Source organism: Geotrypetes seraphini, chromosome 12 (assembly GCF_902459505.1).
Source record: "Geotrypetes seraphini chromosome 12, aGeoSer1.1, whole genome shotgun sequence".
Classification (NCBI taxonomy): Eukaryota; Metazoa; Chordata; class Amphibia; order Gymnophiona; family Dermophiidae; genus Geotrypetes; species Geotrypetes seraphini.
In genome coordinates this window covers 39,496,992-39,511,221 of record NC_047095.1, presented here as the reverse complement: position 1 = coordinate 39,511,221, position 14,230 = coordinate 39,496,992, and the positions used below count along the sequence as shown (strand labels likewise).

The 14,230-nt window shown below is 41.0% G+C and overlaps 1 protein-coding gene across 6 annotated transcripts in view; it reads right to left on the bottom strand.

Annotated features, from left to right (window-relative positions):
• Nucleotides 1-13,052, bottom strand: part of SLC44A5 (solute carrier family 44 member 5) — a 163,336-nt gene extending 150,284 nt beyond the window's left edge. For 2 of the 6 annotated variants that reach the window (XM_033916759.1, XM_033916756.1), the window contains exons 1-2: nucleotides 11,542-11,644; nucleotides 1,607-1,655 (exon numbers count right to left, since the gene is read on the bottom strand). Coding sequence is in view for 3 of the 6 variants with exons in the window: in XM_033916754.1 (XP_033772645.1) it covers nucleotides 1,607-1,655; nucleotides 11,410-11,491 (131 nt within the window). In the remaining 3 variants the exon portion in view is untranslated. The other 4 variants (XM_033916754.1, XM_033916753.1, XM_033916758.1 and 1 more) reach the window with 3 other exon arrangements.
• Between the last annotated feature and the right edge of the window lie 1,178 nt (nucleotides 13,053-14,230).

Sequence of the window (14,230 nt, the reverse complement as noted above, 5' to 3'; positions counted from 1 at the left end):
CCAGGACACTGAAAATATTCTGATGTTGTACTTCTATACAAGCAAGGTAGAAAACCCTCCTACTTAAAACGTACTGTGGATTGCCAATTAAAGAACAGCTCCAGGCCAAGAGATGAATTTAGAACCTAATTTATTAAAGCTTTTTCCTCATTCTGTGTCGGGGGGGGGGGGGAGAAATACACAGTACAGGGAGAGACCAGAATAAATTTACCTTATGTTTCAGAGCTGGTAATAAACAGTAGAGTAATGACAAAAAAAAGCATATTACTATGCTACTAACAAGCTTGAAATAAATGAATAATCCCATATATGTATTTCATTTATAAAGTTTATAGCCTGATTTATCCAATAATCTAATGTACCTGCTGCTGGGCCTTTATAAATTGCATTTGAAAGTTACCTCCCTTTAATATATGCACTAAGCTTAGGGCCTAATTAGTATCAAGTGTGAGAAGGGGCAGCCACTGTAACAGCAGGTGCTCCAGCAGAGCTCTGGAGCCCTCTCAGGGCATGTACAAAGCACAGGGAGGCTATTTTTATTATTATATACTATGAAGTCCCAGAGGCATAGTGAAGAAAGCTGGCGCCCAGGGTGGAGGTGCCTAGCATCGCTTCCCCGTGTGCCCCCTCCCGATCTTCCTTGTTACTCTGACAACACTGCTGCTCCCCTGGTACCTCTACATATCGTTGCTAGCAGCGAGCAGGCTGGCATGCTTTCTGACATCACTTCCTGGCCCCATGAGCAGGAAGTGACGTCAAAGTGAAGGCTGGCGCAAGCAATGGATAAGACAGCTTGCTCACTGCAAGCAAAGATTTGAATAGGTAGTGGGGGGGTGCCCTGAAAAGACCTATCCCATCCCATTAAGGGGGGAGGTTAGAAAGAGGGCCCAGCACTCAGGGCGGTGCACCCCCTACCTCCCTTGCTATGCCACACAACATATAAAAACATCTCCAACTCAGAGAATAGCAAAGGGATCCACTTATGAAGGGAAAAATTCTATTATAATTACGGAGACTCTTAAATGATCAGTTTGTAGCCAGATGGTCAATTTCGGGTGGGCATAAGCCTAAGGTGGGTAAGCACAACTTCTGTTTTCCTTGCTTTTTGCCCTCTGCCCTTCAAAATCTAAATACCCGAGCTGTCAGGGATCCCTCAGCCCTACCAGCTGATGATCTCCTCCTCCTTTGGCAGCCAGAGCTCCTCTAAGTTGCCGTCCATGACAACGTCCCCAGGACACTGGCATATTTTGCATGCTTGGTGTTTGTGCATTTCTAAAAGCAGAACATATATGGGGTGAGGGTATCCATGTCAGTTTGGAGATTCTGAAATCTGTCACTTGGAGGACCTCTAGCTACAGAAAAGGGAGTGGAGGTCTTCAGCTGGTGGGGCTTGGGGATCCCTGCCAGATACACAAGAATGCCATAATTTTGGGTGGATCAGAATCCAAGCTGAGTGGACCCACCTACGGCTATGCCACAGGTCTGTGCTTCCTTTCCACGAGATAAATTTAAGGAACACGTGACTCAACTTATATTGTCACAATAGACTTCCTTTCCACAGATAAAACAAGAAACAGGTAGATTCACAATAGGTTCACATACTTACCTATTGTAAATGGGTCCTCTGAATTTTGGATCAAACTTCCTTGGTTCACCTGCATTAAAAATATTAAAAAAAAACTACACTAAGTACAAACTCATAAACAGAGAAACCATCTCAAACTAAAGCTTGTTTCCTTCTGCTGAATTTTTGGACAAACATCCAAATGCTGGCCAGGCATCCAGCTCAGTGGATAGCCTAAACATTTATTTAAAACATTTATAGGTTACCTATTCCTAGGCAGATTACAACAAAACACACATTAAAAATAAACAATAAAAATTATTAACCTTCTTAATCACATCAATACAGTAAAGTAACAAAATCAGAAAAAAGAATGCTCAAGTTTTCTCATCTCTCAACTAATATTATACCTGAATTATTCCTTTGCTAAGAAAGCCATTTAAGAAAATACCCTTATTAGAGTAAAAGCTGTTCTCTTATTTGAGGAAATATTAAATCTGGTCACAAGAAGGCTCATACTAAAAGTATATAAGGTTAAAAATTCCAATTTAAACATGACCACCACTTTGTCTCATGGATGTTTTCCAATTTGTAGCCACAGCTTTTTTTTTCCTCAGTGGCATTTACAGTATGTTGCTATTCGTTTAAGCATGAGAATGAGAAAAGCTCAATGGATACTGTAGGTGCACTGGACTCATGGCTACCTTAAGACCTTCAAAACTAGCCCCCTCTTTTACTAAGGTGCGCTAACCGATTAGCGTGTGCTAAACGCCAACGCATCCATAGACTAACATGCACGCACTAAATAGATTAGCGCACCTTAGGGCTCCTTTTACGAAGCTGCATAATAGCGCACGCTAATTTGCCGGCCGCGCTAGCTGCTACCACCTCCTCTTGAGCAGGCGGTAGTTTTTTGGCTAGCACGGGGTTTAGTGCGCGCTAAAAATGTGTGTGCGGCATCGTAAAAGGAGCCCTTAGTAAAAGGGGGCCTAGGTTTCTCTACTGCCCTCATAGAGCAGCATTATGATTTCTTGCCTTAGAGCAGTGGTCCTCCCTCTCTCCCCAGGCAATTGGTCTTCAAGATTTTACGTATGAGCTCTATTAGCATATAATGGCAACAGTACGTGTTATCATATTCTATTTATGTGTTAGGGATATCCTGAAAAGTGGACAGGTGGGTCTGGGAAACACTGTCTTAGGAAAACCTCTTTAACCTTTTCCTATCGTGTGTCCCGGATGACGGGACATTCCAAAAATGACGTAGACAGTGGATAAACAGTCTGTATGGACTAATAAAGAGCCAGGAACACAAAATATTTGAATTTACAGACTTATGACTTCTTTACATTATGTTTAAAATAGCCGTAAATGATAACGGTGAATAATACAAAACTTTGCTAAACTAATTACGACTGGAACCAGCGTAACGTAAAATTTATTACGATAGGAAAATCTCTTTAAAATGTGGAATGAGAAAACGTTACACAAAAGAATACAGAAAATAAAAGGTTAATTTTGGGATTGTGGAAAGATATTTTTAAATGTTAAAACTACATACGAGAGAGAGAGAGAGAGAGAGAAGGTACCTGCTGCTATAAAGGAATATGTTGAACTTCAACTAATAATATAATGATGAAATAGCTGCAGCATTTACCTCTCTCAGGGCTCCTTTTACTAAACTGCGGTAAGTGCTAGCTCACACTTACCGTAGCCTAAAAAATTTATTGCAGGACGTGTGGAGGCACCCTGCGATAAAAGCCCAATGTGCATATGAAAACCACCTGCTAAAAATTTTTTTTTTTTAATTTTCTCTGAGGGAACATGTCTGGGGGTGAAAAGTGGGTGCGACAGCACAAATCAGCACAGCTACATTGCCATACTCTGAATAGCACAGGATTAGCTTGAAACTTGAAACCCTTACCACCTACAAAACAGGTAGCAGCAAGGGCTCACATGTTAATTTTTTGGTTAATGGCTGTGCACCAATGGAAACATTAGCATATGGCTATTAATTCAGAAGATGAAAAATCAAATATTTTCCAGTTGCATAAAAAGCGGCCATAGCACACCCGTATGCAGATTTTTCCCATACACTAAGACCATTACTTTTTTCACTACAGCTTACTAAGAGTTCCTCAGAAATTAACAGACTTAAGGTGCTCAGCAATAATATAAAATACATGTTTTTAACACAGTGCAGCAGTCTCTGGCCAATAAAATTACTGTCCAAATTTTTGGGGCCTATAACAATTTCAAATAACTCTGGATTTGAATTTTATTCTGATTTTTTATCATTTACATTGCTGTATAGTATGGCTTAAAAGATGTATAAAAGTAAATCCTTTGAAAAAGGAAGCATGAGGAAAGAGCAATGTCAAAATACCCCATTCTAAAATTTTTCTAGAAATAAATGAACTGAAGCCTTCTTCTGTGTCCAAGAGTCAATCCTATTTACCAATGTCAAATTCAAATCTAGACTAAAAGTCTACTTTTTTTTTTGAGGATGCTTTTAACTTAACAGTTCTTACTCACTCGTAAAATACCTATGTCTGTTTTAATCTATCTTAAACTTCTGGCTGAGCTGTTTTGGTCAATGGGCACAAAATTCTACATCTATGCCGATGATGTGCAACTTACTCAAACCCCACCGAACCAGATCTACCCACAGCTTTGAGTAAACTGACTGCAACTCAGGAATGGGCAAACATCAACAAACTCTGCTTGAACTCCAGCAAAACAGAGATTCTTTGGGTTCCTAACACAAATGGACAAATACTTAACTTCAAAGAATGAACTCCCCTTCAAATTACAGGTCAGGAATCTCGGGATACTGATAGCTTTGTCACTCACTCTGATCCTACAAATTCAAACCATTTTAAAAAACTGTCTCTATCATCTTCGGCAGCCACAAAATCTATCTCCATATATTGAAAAGACAAGTCTGACCACAGTGGTCCATGCCACCATAACATCATGACTAGACTAATGTAATGCCCTGTAAACTAGTCTACCCAAAAAGAGTTTGCATCAGCTGCAAGGAGCATGACCACATCATACCCTTCCTGTACAAACTACACTGGCTAACAGTATCTTACAGGTCTAAATTTAAATCTCTCTGTTTGATTTTCAAGGTCCTCAGACAAAATGGGCCCGAATACTTAAAGAACAAGCTAGCCCTTTATATTCTGTTGAGACCTCCGAGGTCCTCTCAAGGAGCATCACATTCTGTACCCTAATCAAAAAAATTTGTACAATGTGACGATACCCGACAGCGACCTTCTCAGGAGTAGCCCCCACACTCTGGAATTTACTTCCAGAGGGGCTACGTCTAACTCCAGATTACCTCTAACTTCAGGAAGCAGGTAAAAGCCCTGGCTCTTCACCCAAGCCTTTAATACATAGGGTGATTGACTATACGCTTATTCTGTATCAGAACTAGCTTGCCACACAAATTAAATCAGTTCCTTATATCTTATTAAACTATATAAACAACTTGCTTTTTTAGCCTCCCATCTTGTTTATCCCAACTCACTCTGTACCACCCATCTTGTCGCCATCTAATATCTGCATTTGACCCCTCAGCTATAGGATAAGCTGTATTATAGGAAAGCATTAACATCATATCTATGTTATTTAAATGTTCTGATGTGTGCTTATTAGGTGTTTCATAAGTATTATGCTGACATTGCATTATATCTTTTTTATTTGAATTTCAGCGCTGTTAAGTATTTTTAAAAACTGTTTCATGGTAGTCCTATTAAGTTTCAATTCACTGATTTTAAATTTACCTCATTCATTGTACTTATGTATTTATTTGGTCTTTTTACTACTGTTAATAAAATTGTAAGTTTTATGTTGAATTATACCTACTGTACACTACCTTGGATGAATCTCTTCATAAAGGCAGTTAATAAATACCAATAAATACGGTAAATAAATCACTCTCATCGTAAGCAATTATCCCTGTTTATCTGTTTTGATTAGATTGTAAGTTCTGAGCAGAAATCATCTCCCCACCCTTTTTGCTTACTTTTGGTCTAAATCAGGGTTTTTCAACTCGGTACTTGAGTACCCCCTTGCCAGTCAGGTTTTCAGGATACCCACATTGAATTTACATAAACTTGATTTGCATACACTGCTTCCATTATATGTAAATTTATTTCATGCATATTCATTGTAGATATCTTGAAAACCTGACTGTCAAGAGAGTACTCTAGGACCGAGCTGAAATTTAGGTAATCTTTATTTGTATTCCTTCACATACCGTAACTATTTCTTAGTTTATGGTGAATTGTATTTCTCAATCAAGTGAATGCTTGTAAGCTTAATTTAAGCTTAATTAAAAGAACTCTAGGGCTTATGCAAATATTCATTTTTCATTTAAAAATATACATGGAGTTTAGTACATATATAGCATTAGTTATTTTTCTGTCTCTTCCTCTCCAAGCCTCTCAAAGATGTTCCTTTAGCTTACAGCCCTCATAAATATTAATAAAGTTCACAATGTTTTTTGCCCACCTGCATGTTTCCAGGTTCAAGTAGCAAATATCAAACAGATATGTTCAAAGGCATTTTTCTTTCTGTAGCCAACAGGTTCAACAGAACAACCTGTGAGGCTGTTAACTTTTTCTGCAAGTTTTATGCCGGTAAAACATGCATACCTGTATCATGCCAGTGTTTCCAGCATTGAAAATAAAGAAATGTTGATTACGTTGACTAAACTCAATGCAATATGTACAGCATCAGAATAAATAAAATGAGCCCCTAGGAATTCTAACCATTAAAATCACTGAGCTGGGATCAGCTCCCTAAAAAAAAAAATCTCATGAAGGGCATGGTTAAAAAACACATAAAAGCTTAATTGTTGGTAAAGTTATGGGCAATCAGACAGCTTTCTCTGGTTAATTATATCCAGCTATTCAGACTGAAGGTCTAGACTGAATATCCAGGCTAGCGCTAAATTGGGGAAAGAGTTATCCGACTAATTTTAGATTGGATATTTGACTGAATGGAGTTACTCAGGAAATTTTGGCTTGCTAATGTTTAATATGAACCTGATCACCCAAAATGAAAGCATGGGAAAAAACTCTCAATGCTGTCTCTTTTTAGCCAGCTAAAACTTGCAAATAAACCTGTTAAGTAAAACAGAGCAGAGGCTAGCAGAAAACAGAAGCAATGAAAAACACAGAACTGTTAAGCACATTGTGGCATACCAAACAGAAAAATATCGCATGGAATAGTTTCCCAGTAGAGGTGGTAGAGACAGTGTCTGAATTCAAGAAAACGCAGGACAGGCAATATGGGATCTCTAGCAGAGAGTAGGAGACAATGGATGCTATAGATGGGCAGACTGGATGAGTCCGCCTTCAAAACGGAGGACCCAAAAACGTGAGGTAAAGGCGTGAGGAGTAAACCAAGTAGCTGCTCTACAAATTTCATCTGGCAAAACTGCCCAAGTCTCTGCCTATGAGATAGTAATTCCTCTAGTGGAGTATACTTTCAATGTGATCGACAGCTGCTTGCTGTAGCCCACATACGCAGAGGAAATGGCCATCAGGAAAATCGAGGCTTTAAACACCAGCCTCCCTTTCTTGGCATTATGTGAACAAAAAGGTAATTCGATTCACAAAATTCATTGGTAACTTTCGAGATACCGGAGGAGCACTTGCTTAACATCCAACAAGTGCAATACTTTATCCTTTTTCTTACACTCTGTAGGGTAAAAAGCAGGCAAACAGACTTTGTGATTGATGTGGAAGGTCGAGACTGATAAGAAGGATGGAACCGTGCTTAAAGGAGAGCCCTGTTTCTGTAAACTTAAGGCAAGCACAGAGCTTGTAACTCGGAAACTCGACTTGCCAACATAGTCACCACCAGAAACAACGTTTCGACTATAAGATCCAGAAGGGAAGCCTCCCAGAAGGGCTTGTACAGAGCTCTTCTGAGATCTTGTAATATGGTGTTAAGATTCCAGGAAGGGAAAGGGAGATGCAACAGAGGGCGCAACTTAAGAACCCCTTTAATGAACCGGGCGACATCTGAGTGAAAGGCCAGAGAGCATCTTTCTCCCCAAGCTTGGAAACAGGAAAGGCCTGCTAGCTGCATCTTCAGCGATCCAACTGACAGACCCTTCTGAAGACCCTCTTGCAAAAAGTCCAGGACTACCGATATCGAAGCTCATAAGGGCTCTACATCATCTACACACACCAATGCTGAAAGGATTTCCAGGCCTTGGTATAGGATGCTACCATCAATGGCTTCTTAGCTCTAAGCAGAGTAGAAACAACCATGTCTGAGTTACTCTTGCTCATCAGAACCACCCGCTCAAGAACCATGTTGTAAACCCAAAGAGTTCCAGTTTCTCAATAGGTCCCTAAGTGAAAAGATCCACTTGGACCCTTTTGAGGTGAACTAGATCTGCACACCGCCTATTAACACAGCCATCTGAGCGGTTCACAACCTAATCAGGTACTCTAAGCATTTTCCCTATCTGTCCTGATGGCCCCAGTCACAATAACTCATAGAACCAGCAGCAAATACTTTAACCTGTTTTTTTTCTGCAAACGCACAAAAGAAATGCAAGATTCTGGGACACCAAGGAGCAAAATGATAAAAAGCAAGAACCACAGCACAGTTTATAGCGCTACAATCAATAGTTATAACGTGGTAGATATTTCAAAGGAACATATGGTTAGCAGCACTCTCTAACTGGATAAAGAAGGATAAGAGGCATAATCAGTAGCACTAAATGGATAGTGTAAATATTCCACTGATCACCTCAGTATTCTCCAGTTTTTCATTCTCTCTCTTACTCTAGTCCCCCATTCCCATCTCTCTCTCCTTCCACAGTCTCTTATTCCTTAGCTTTTGAGCAAGTCTTACCTTTCACACTTCCTCATATCCAGCTTCCTCATATCCCTTTCTCATTTTCTCTCTGTGCCTCGCATTAACCCCTCTCCCCTTCTACTGCCTCTGGGTACCCAACATCCTCCCCTCTCTCTACCTATCCCCTCCCCACAACTAGCATCTCCTTTCCATTACTCTAAACAACCCCTCCATGTTCATCTCCCTACTTGCTCATTCTCTACCTTCTGTCTCCCTCATCTATCTACGCCCCCTTATATCAAACATTTTTTTTTCATGTTCCCATGGACCTCTCCCCCGCAATCCAGCACCTCCATGCTGTGTCCCCACTACCACCACCACAAGGCATTGCTCCACTCCCCTTAGTCTTTCTTCTCCACAGCTGGCATCAGCGTGATCCCCCAACCCCCTCCCCAATCCAACATAGGGCTATCTAAAAGTTCATTTGTTTTCATTAGCATACGAGATTCATATTTCTTTAGGTGCATACAGAGTGGTCAAAATTATGAAAGACAACAGCAAGAAGTGATTCACTTACAGTCTCCTCAAAATACTGCAATAAAACTTCGTCATGCACATAAATATCACCACATTATCCCTCTGCTCTACAAACACCACTGGCTCCCAGTCAACAAACAAATTATCTTTAAAGGCACCTACACTCGCTTTTTAAAGCCTTTAGAAGGGGTCTTCCTCTTTATCTCTCGCATCCACTCTTACCATCCCCTATTCACCAGTTAGATTGCTTCAGTCTATCAAAGATCGTCTACTACTCTTTCCCAGTCCCAGAAATGCTCAGTTAGAATCCACTAAATCCCACGCAATCTTTTTTTTCATGGCCCCTTTTCTCTGAAACTCCCTCCCTCTTCGAATCCACGCTGAACTTTCCTTCAAGAACTTTAAGTCCTCTTTGATGGCATGGCTTTTTCCAAAATGCTTTCAATCCACTTGAGATGGTTTCCTGCCCTCCCTTCCCTTCCTCCACCTTCTCTTTCTGTCTCTACTCCAAACTGTCTCTGTTTGAGTGTGTGGCTCCGTCCTATTTGACACTGGTTCCTTTTCCTTTCCTATTGATTTTAACTTGTTAAACACTTTGATCGGCTTGTTAGCAATGGCAATATATTGAATCTCAATAAACAATACACAAATTCTATTAATTGAAAGGTGAGTTCTGTGGCAATTCTGCCCATTTATGGAAGGTGAACTAATCGTTATTTGTCCAACCATGTGTTATTTTTTTTAATTTTCCATCACAGGCTGTGGTAGAAGCCCTGACCAAGGCACTGGAGACAATAACAGTAGTGGGATCAGGACTTGAATAGCACATAAGCAGTGGCCACAGCAACCCTGTGCCGGCCCATTTCAACTGATTAGGAGGAAGAGGAGGAGAAGGAGGACACTGCTGTCCAGATCTGTTCTGTTCTAACTAAGCAGCACTAGGTAGCCCATACTGTAGGTTAGGTTATTGACATGCGAACCAGAGTGATTTACAAAAATAAACACAATCCATCATAATAATAACTACAATACTAAATAGGATAGAAAACACAGTACGCAAAACCTAAAACAATATACATATATACACACATTACATATGTACTCATATACAAATGTACACACACACACCATACAGATCCCCAAACTCCAAACCGGTTAACAAAAACTGGAAATAGTGAGCCTTCAATAACACCCGAGTCATAGATTATTCAGAGCGATGGTCCTTTAGTAATTGGTTCCATAACAATGGGCTCCTAAAAAAAAAGAAGGTAGTCTGTTCAAAGCACAACAAATAGGTTTGGGCAGCAGAGGAGGAGAACAAGGCCCACGTGCTACACTGCCATTGTCTTTTCCCTAACAAGCCAGGATGAGATGGCATATGGTGGGAAGGAGAATACAGAGAAGAGCTGCTGCTTCTGCCACTACAGATATGCCACCCTGGTCCTGATTCTACCATTGCCATAATATTGGGCCAGAGCGAAGGTAAACTCAGTTGAAGGAACAAGAGAGAAATGGAATTGGAGGCGATGTGGGTATGGGGAAAGACAGCAAGAGACAACGAGAACTGCAGAATCAGTCAGGGAGGGGTGTGGGGAGAGAAGGTCAGAAGATTAGCAGGGATGAATCCGGGAGTGAAGGGATTACAAGGTGTAGGGAAGAGTGACTGACACAACTGGAGGTGCAGTGGATTAAAAAAAAAATCATCCCTCTCTCTCTCTCTTATTCCAGTTTACCCTCTTTTTCCTCCCCCTGCTTCCTGATTTTGCCTCCCTCTCTACCTTTCCTGCCCTTCTTCCTCAGATTCCTTCTCTCAATTCCCAGATCCCTTCTTTTTCCATTTTCACATGTCTCCCCTTCCCAAAAAAAAACAACTCAACCATGAATGAACAAAAATGTTAACAAAAACTATCTTGATAAAGTAAAATTAAATCTTAGTTAATATACAACTATATGGACAATTATGCAAATCACCCTCCTCTTCCAATCAGCCTGCTGAAAATAAGATTTGTTCAGTGCAGCCTGACACTAAAATGAGTTGACACCCATACCACCTTATAAGCTTTTAAAATTAGGATGTTTCATGTTTAACCTATTACAGTCCGCTTTACCCAACTTAATGAATTGAATTCAGATTTTGCTCTCAACACTGGTTATCAGAAACACATTCTGAAGGTAAAACACATATCGCACCTCCCACCCATCATCTATATCACAATTCAACAGTGTCCTACCTAAAACACAACTACAGAAACTGATTTGTTTGATTTCATGGGCCTAAGCTAGACAGCAGGCATGAGTAAATCCATCATTTTGGAATAACCTACTTAAAGTGAGAGCAAGGTGCACAAGATTTGAGTCACATGTGACTATGTATACACAAACAAGCGTAATGACTAAAGTACCACTGAAAATTAATAATAATAAAAAAATACACTTCAAAAAAAGCCATTTCTTGTAAAAACATTTAAATTTAAATGAATTACTTTTCTCCATTAGTTTAACAGGTTCCAGGTGCTCTCCTTTCCCCAGTGGCTCTACTACCAGGTCTAGGTTAAAAGATATCATATGAACGGGCCTAGCAGGTGGAACAAGACGCCAACATATGTTTTATTCACCTCATTGTGCCTTGAACGAGGACGATATATAACTGTTTACTCCCGGGCACGGATGACATTCAAGTAACCTAGCATATACAACCAAACACAGCCTTACGAGAACCCCCCCCCCCAAAAAAAAAAAAATAAAAAAAGAAAACCCTAACACACAGGCCTCACTTTAGCAACCACGGCTGATAAATTATTTCCCAACTTGCTCTCAGCCAAGCAATTGCAATCGTGTGTATAAAGAACGCGCCCTTAACGCCGTCGGAATACTTGGGTAGCGATACGCACGAGCCCACCACCCTGTGTCAGTCTGAAAACGCAATGCAGCTCGTGCTGTTCGGGCTCAATTTCTTTTTTGAAAAAAAAAAAAAACTGTTGCCGGTACAAAACGGCAGCTTCGCCGAAGCGCTCTGAAAGACCCGACAGGTCAACGAATTACCATGTTTCCCGTAGTAGTTTCCTTCGCCTTCAGCTGCCATATTTCTGTGCCCTGCTCGCGCCAGCCAACTCTCTCTCTCTCTCTCTCAGTGAAGCTGGGGCTGATCTCGGCGCGGAAGCCCCAGCCCTCCTCCCATCAGGCTCCGATCGGCAAGCTACTATTTACTTACTGCCGGTTAAAAAAAAAAAAAATAACGCTGAGCGAGCGGCACAACGTGCACCGGTTTCAGAGTGGGGGAAGGTGCAGGCAGCAGGCGGAGCTTTCTGGGGGTTAAAAGAAAAAACAAACCAGAAACCGAGAGAGACGCTTGTGCATCTTCCCCTTAAGAGAAAATGCCAGCCCACCCATAAAAAGCCAGGCAGCCGCTCTAGTCTAAAGGGTACATTTCCAGCAGCAAACTTTCTTTGATAGACCGAGGAGCCACCTCCCCACCCGCAGTATCCAGACAGGCAGGGGGGGGGGGATAAAGGCTTTATTGTTAGGTTATGCCACTGGAAATAAATGCGTGCAAAAGCGGTTGGTGGGATAACATTCTCACTTGCTGAGAAACCCTAATGCAGCCAATCGGAATGCAGCTCCTAAAGGTGCCCCCGGTGGTCTCATGCTAATCCGATTCTCCGAGCCTTGGCACACATTGGGAGTTTCGCCGGTGAAAATACTGAAGTTAAACAGAAATAACAGAATTTCATTGCCCTGAAAACAGACATTTCTGTAGTACTATCCCTATACGATTCATTTCATAGCGGCTGTTGACTAAATGTTGGGTGTTTTTTTTCCATTTTTAATCCATCCAACTCTTATTAGTCACCCAGTCATTAGGTTTTCTTTCATTTTCTACTTATGCTTACAGTTTGAAACAAAGATAAGGTAAAATATACCAGTACTACTTTTTTTTTTTTTTACAATTTTCAAGGAAACTAGGGACACAACAGCTAGAATGTACAGGTTCAAGTAGGATTTGGATTATGCTCATCAAACCTTTTCTCTGTAGTTCAAGGTTTCAGTAGGTAGTGAGGGTGAAAGGTGCCCCCTCCTGCCACATGCTCACTGCTTCCTCCCTTCCCCCCGTACCTCTGTAACGTTCCTGGTGCAAGCAGCAACCCCCAACCTGCTGTCACCCTAGTGGCTCTTCCTCTGACGTCACCTCCTAGGCGCGGGTCCAGGAAGTGACATCAGCGGAAGATCCGATGCGGGCCTGACAGTAGGTTGGGGGCTGTTGCTTGCACAAGGAATGTTACAGAGACCAGGGTTTTAAAGGCGTTTAAAGGTTCGTTGTAGAATCACACCTAGTGGCGCTTAGTGATGCCTAAGACCAGCTCCACCCCTAAACATGCCTACTCAGATATACAGCATCACTAAGCGCCCAGGAGACACCTAATGGTGCTTAGATTCTTATTAGATTGTTTTTAATTCTGCTTTTAATGGCATGATTAATTATCGTGCCACTTAAAGCCAACTAAAACAATTGTTAGGTTATGGCAGGCACAATCTAGGTATGCCGGAAGAACACTAAACACCAAACGTGGACCACCATTTTGTTTTATCATGCCAGTAGTTTCCCAACGTGTGTTCTGCAAATTGAAGCCCTGATGCAGGCTCTTAGCTGAAAAACAGCAATCACTATGGAATGTTTCTAGTCACTGTTTATTCTGATGATCTCTGTACGTCTTTTTTTTTTTTTTTTTTTTTGCACAGCAAAGAAACAAAGCTAAATCATGAAATGCATCACTTTTTCCCTCTGATAAATTTTAATTTCTTACAAGTCCCAGGAGCTCCTCCCACTTGGTCATTGCCACCAACGCTATCCATTCTAAGCAAATAAGGGTGTTTTCTGTGCCATTTACTACCAGAACCTTATGCAAACATCATAAGGGCACAGGAGAGGGCACAGCAAAATCAACAAAACAGCCTAGCTGATATTTGTTCACAGGTAGTAAAGTGTTTTCCCATTGTATGCCCAATTCATCAAGGACTTTTCCCATAGAAAATAAGAGAAACTCTTTTCTGAATCAGGCCTTTGGGTCTATGGGAAAAATATTGCCATTTTCCATTTCCTAAAATCCTACCCATTGTATGTCAATGCGGCATCCTTGTGAGTGATTATTACAGGATCTTATGCAGCTGCCTTATAATCACAGTCTGTTTAAGCACAACAGAGAAGCAGGGAGCCTACTGCTTACAGTATCATACTGGGCCTGGCACTCTGCCCTGATTTTCACATAGATTCATACAATCCAAGTTCTACAGTATATTGCCTATTCG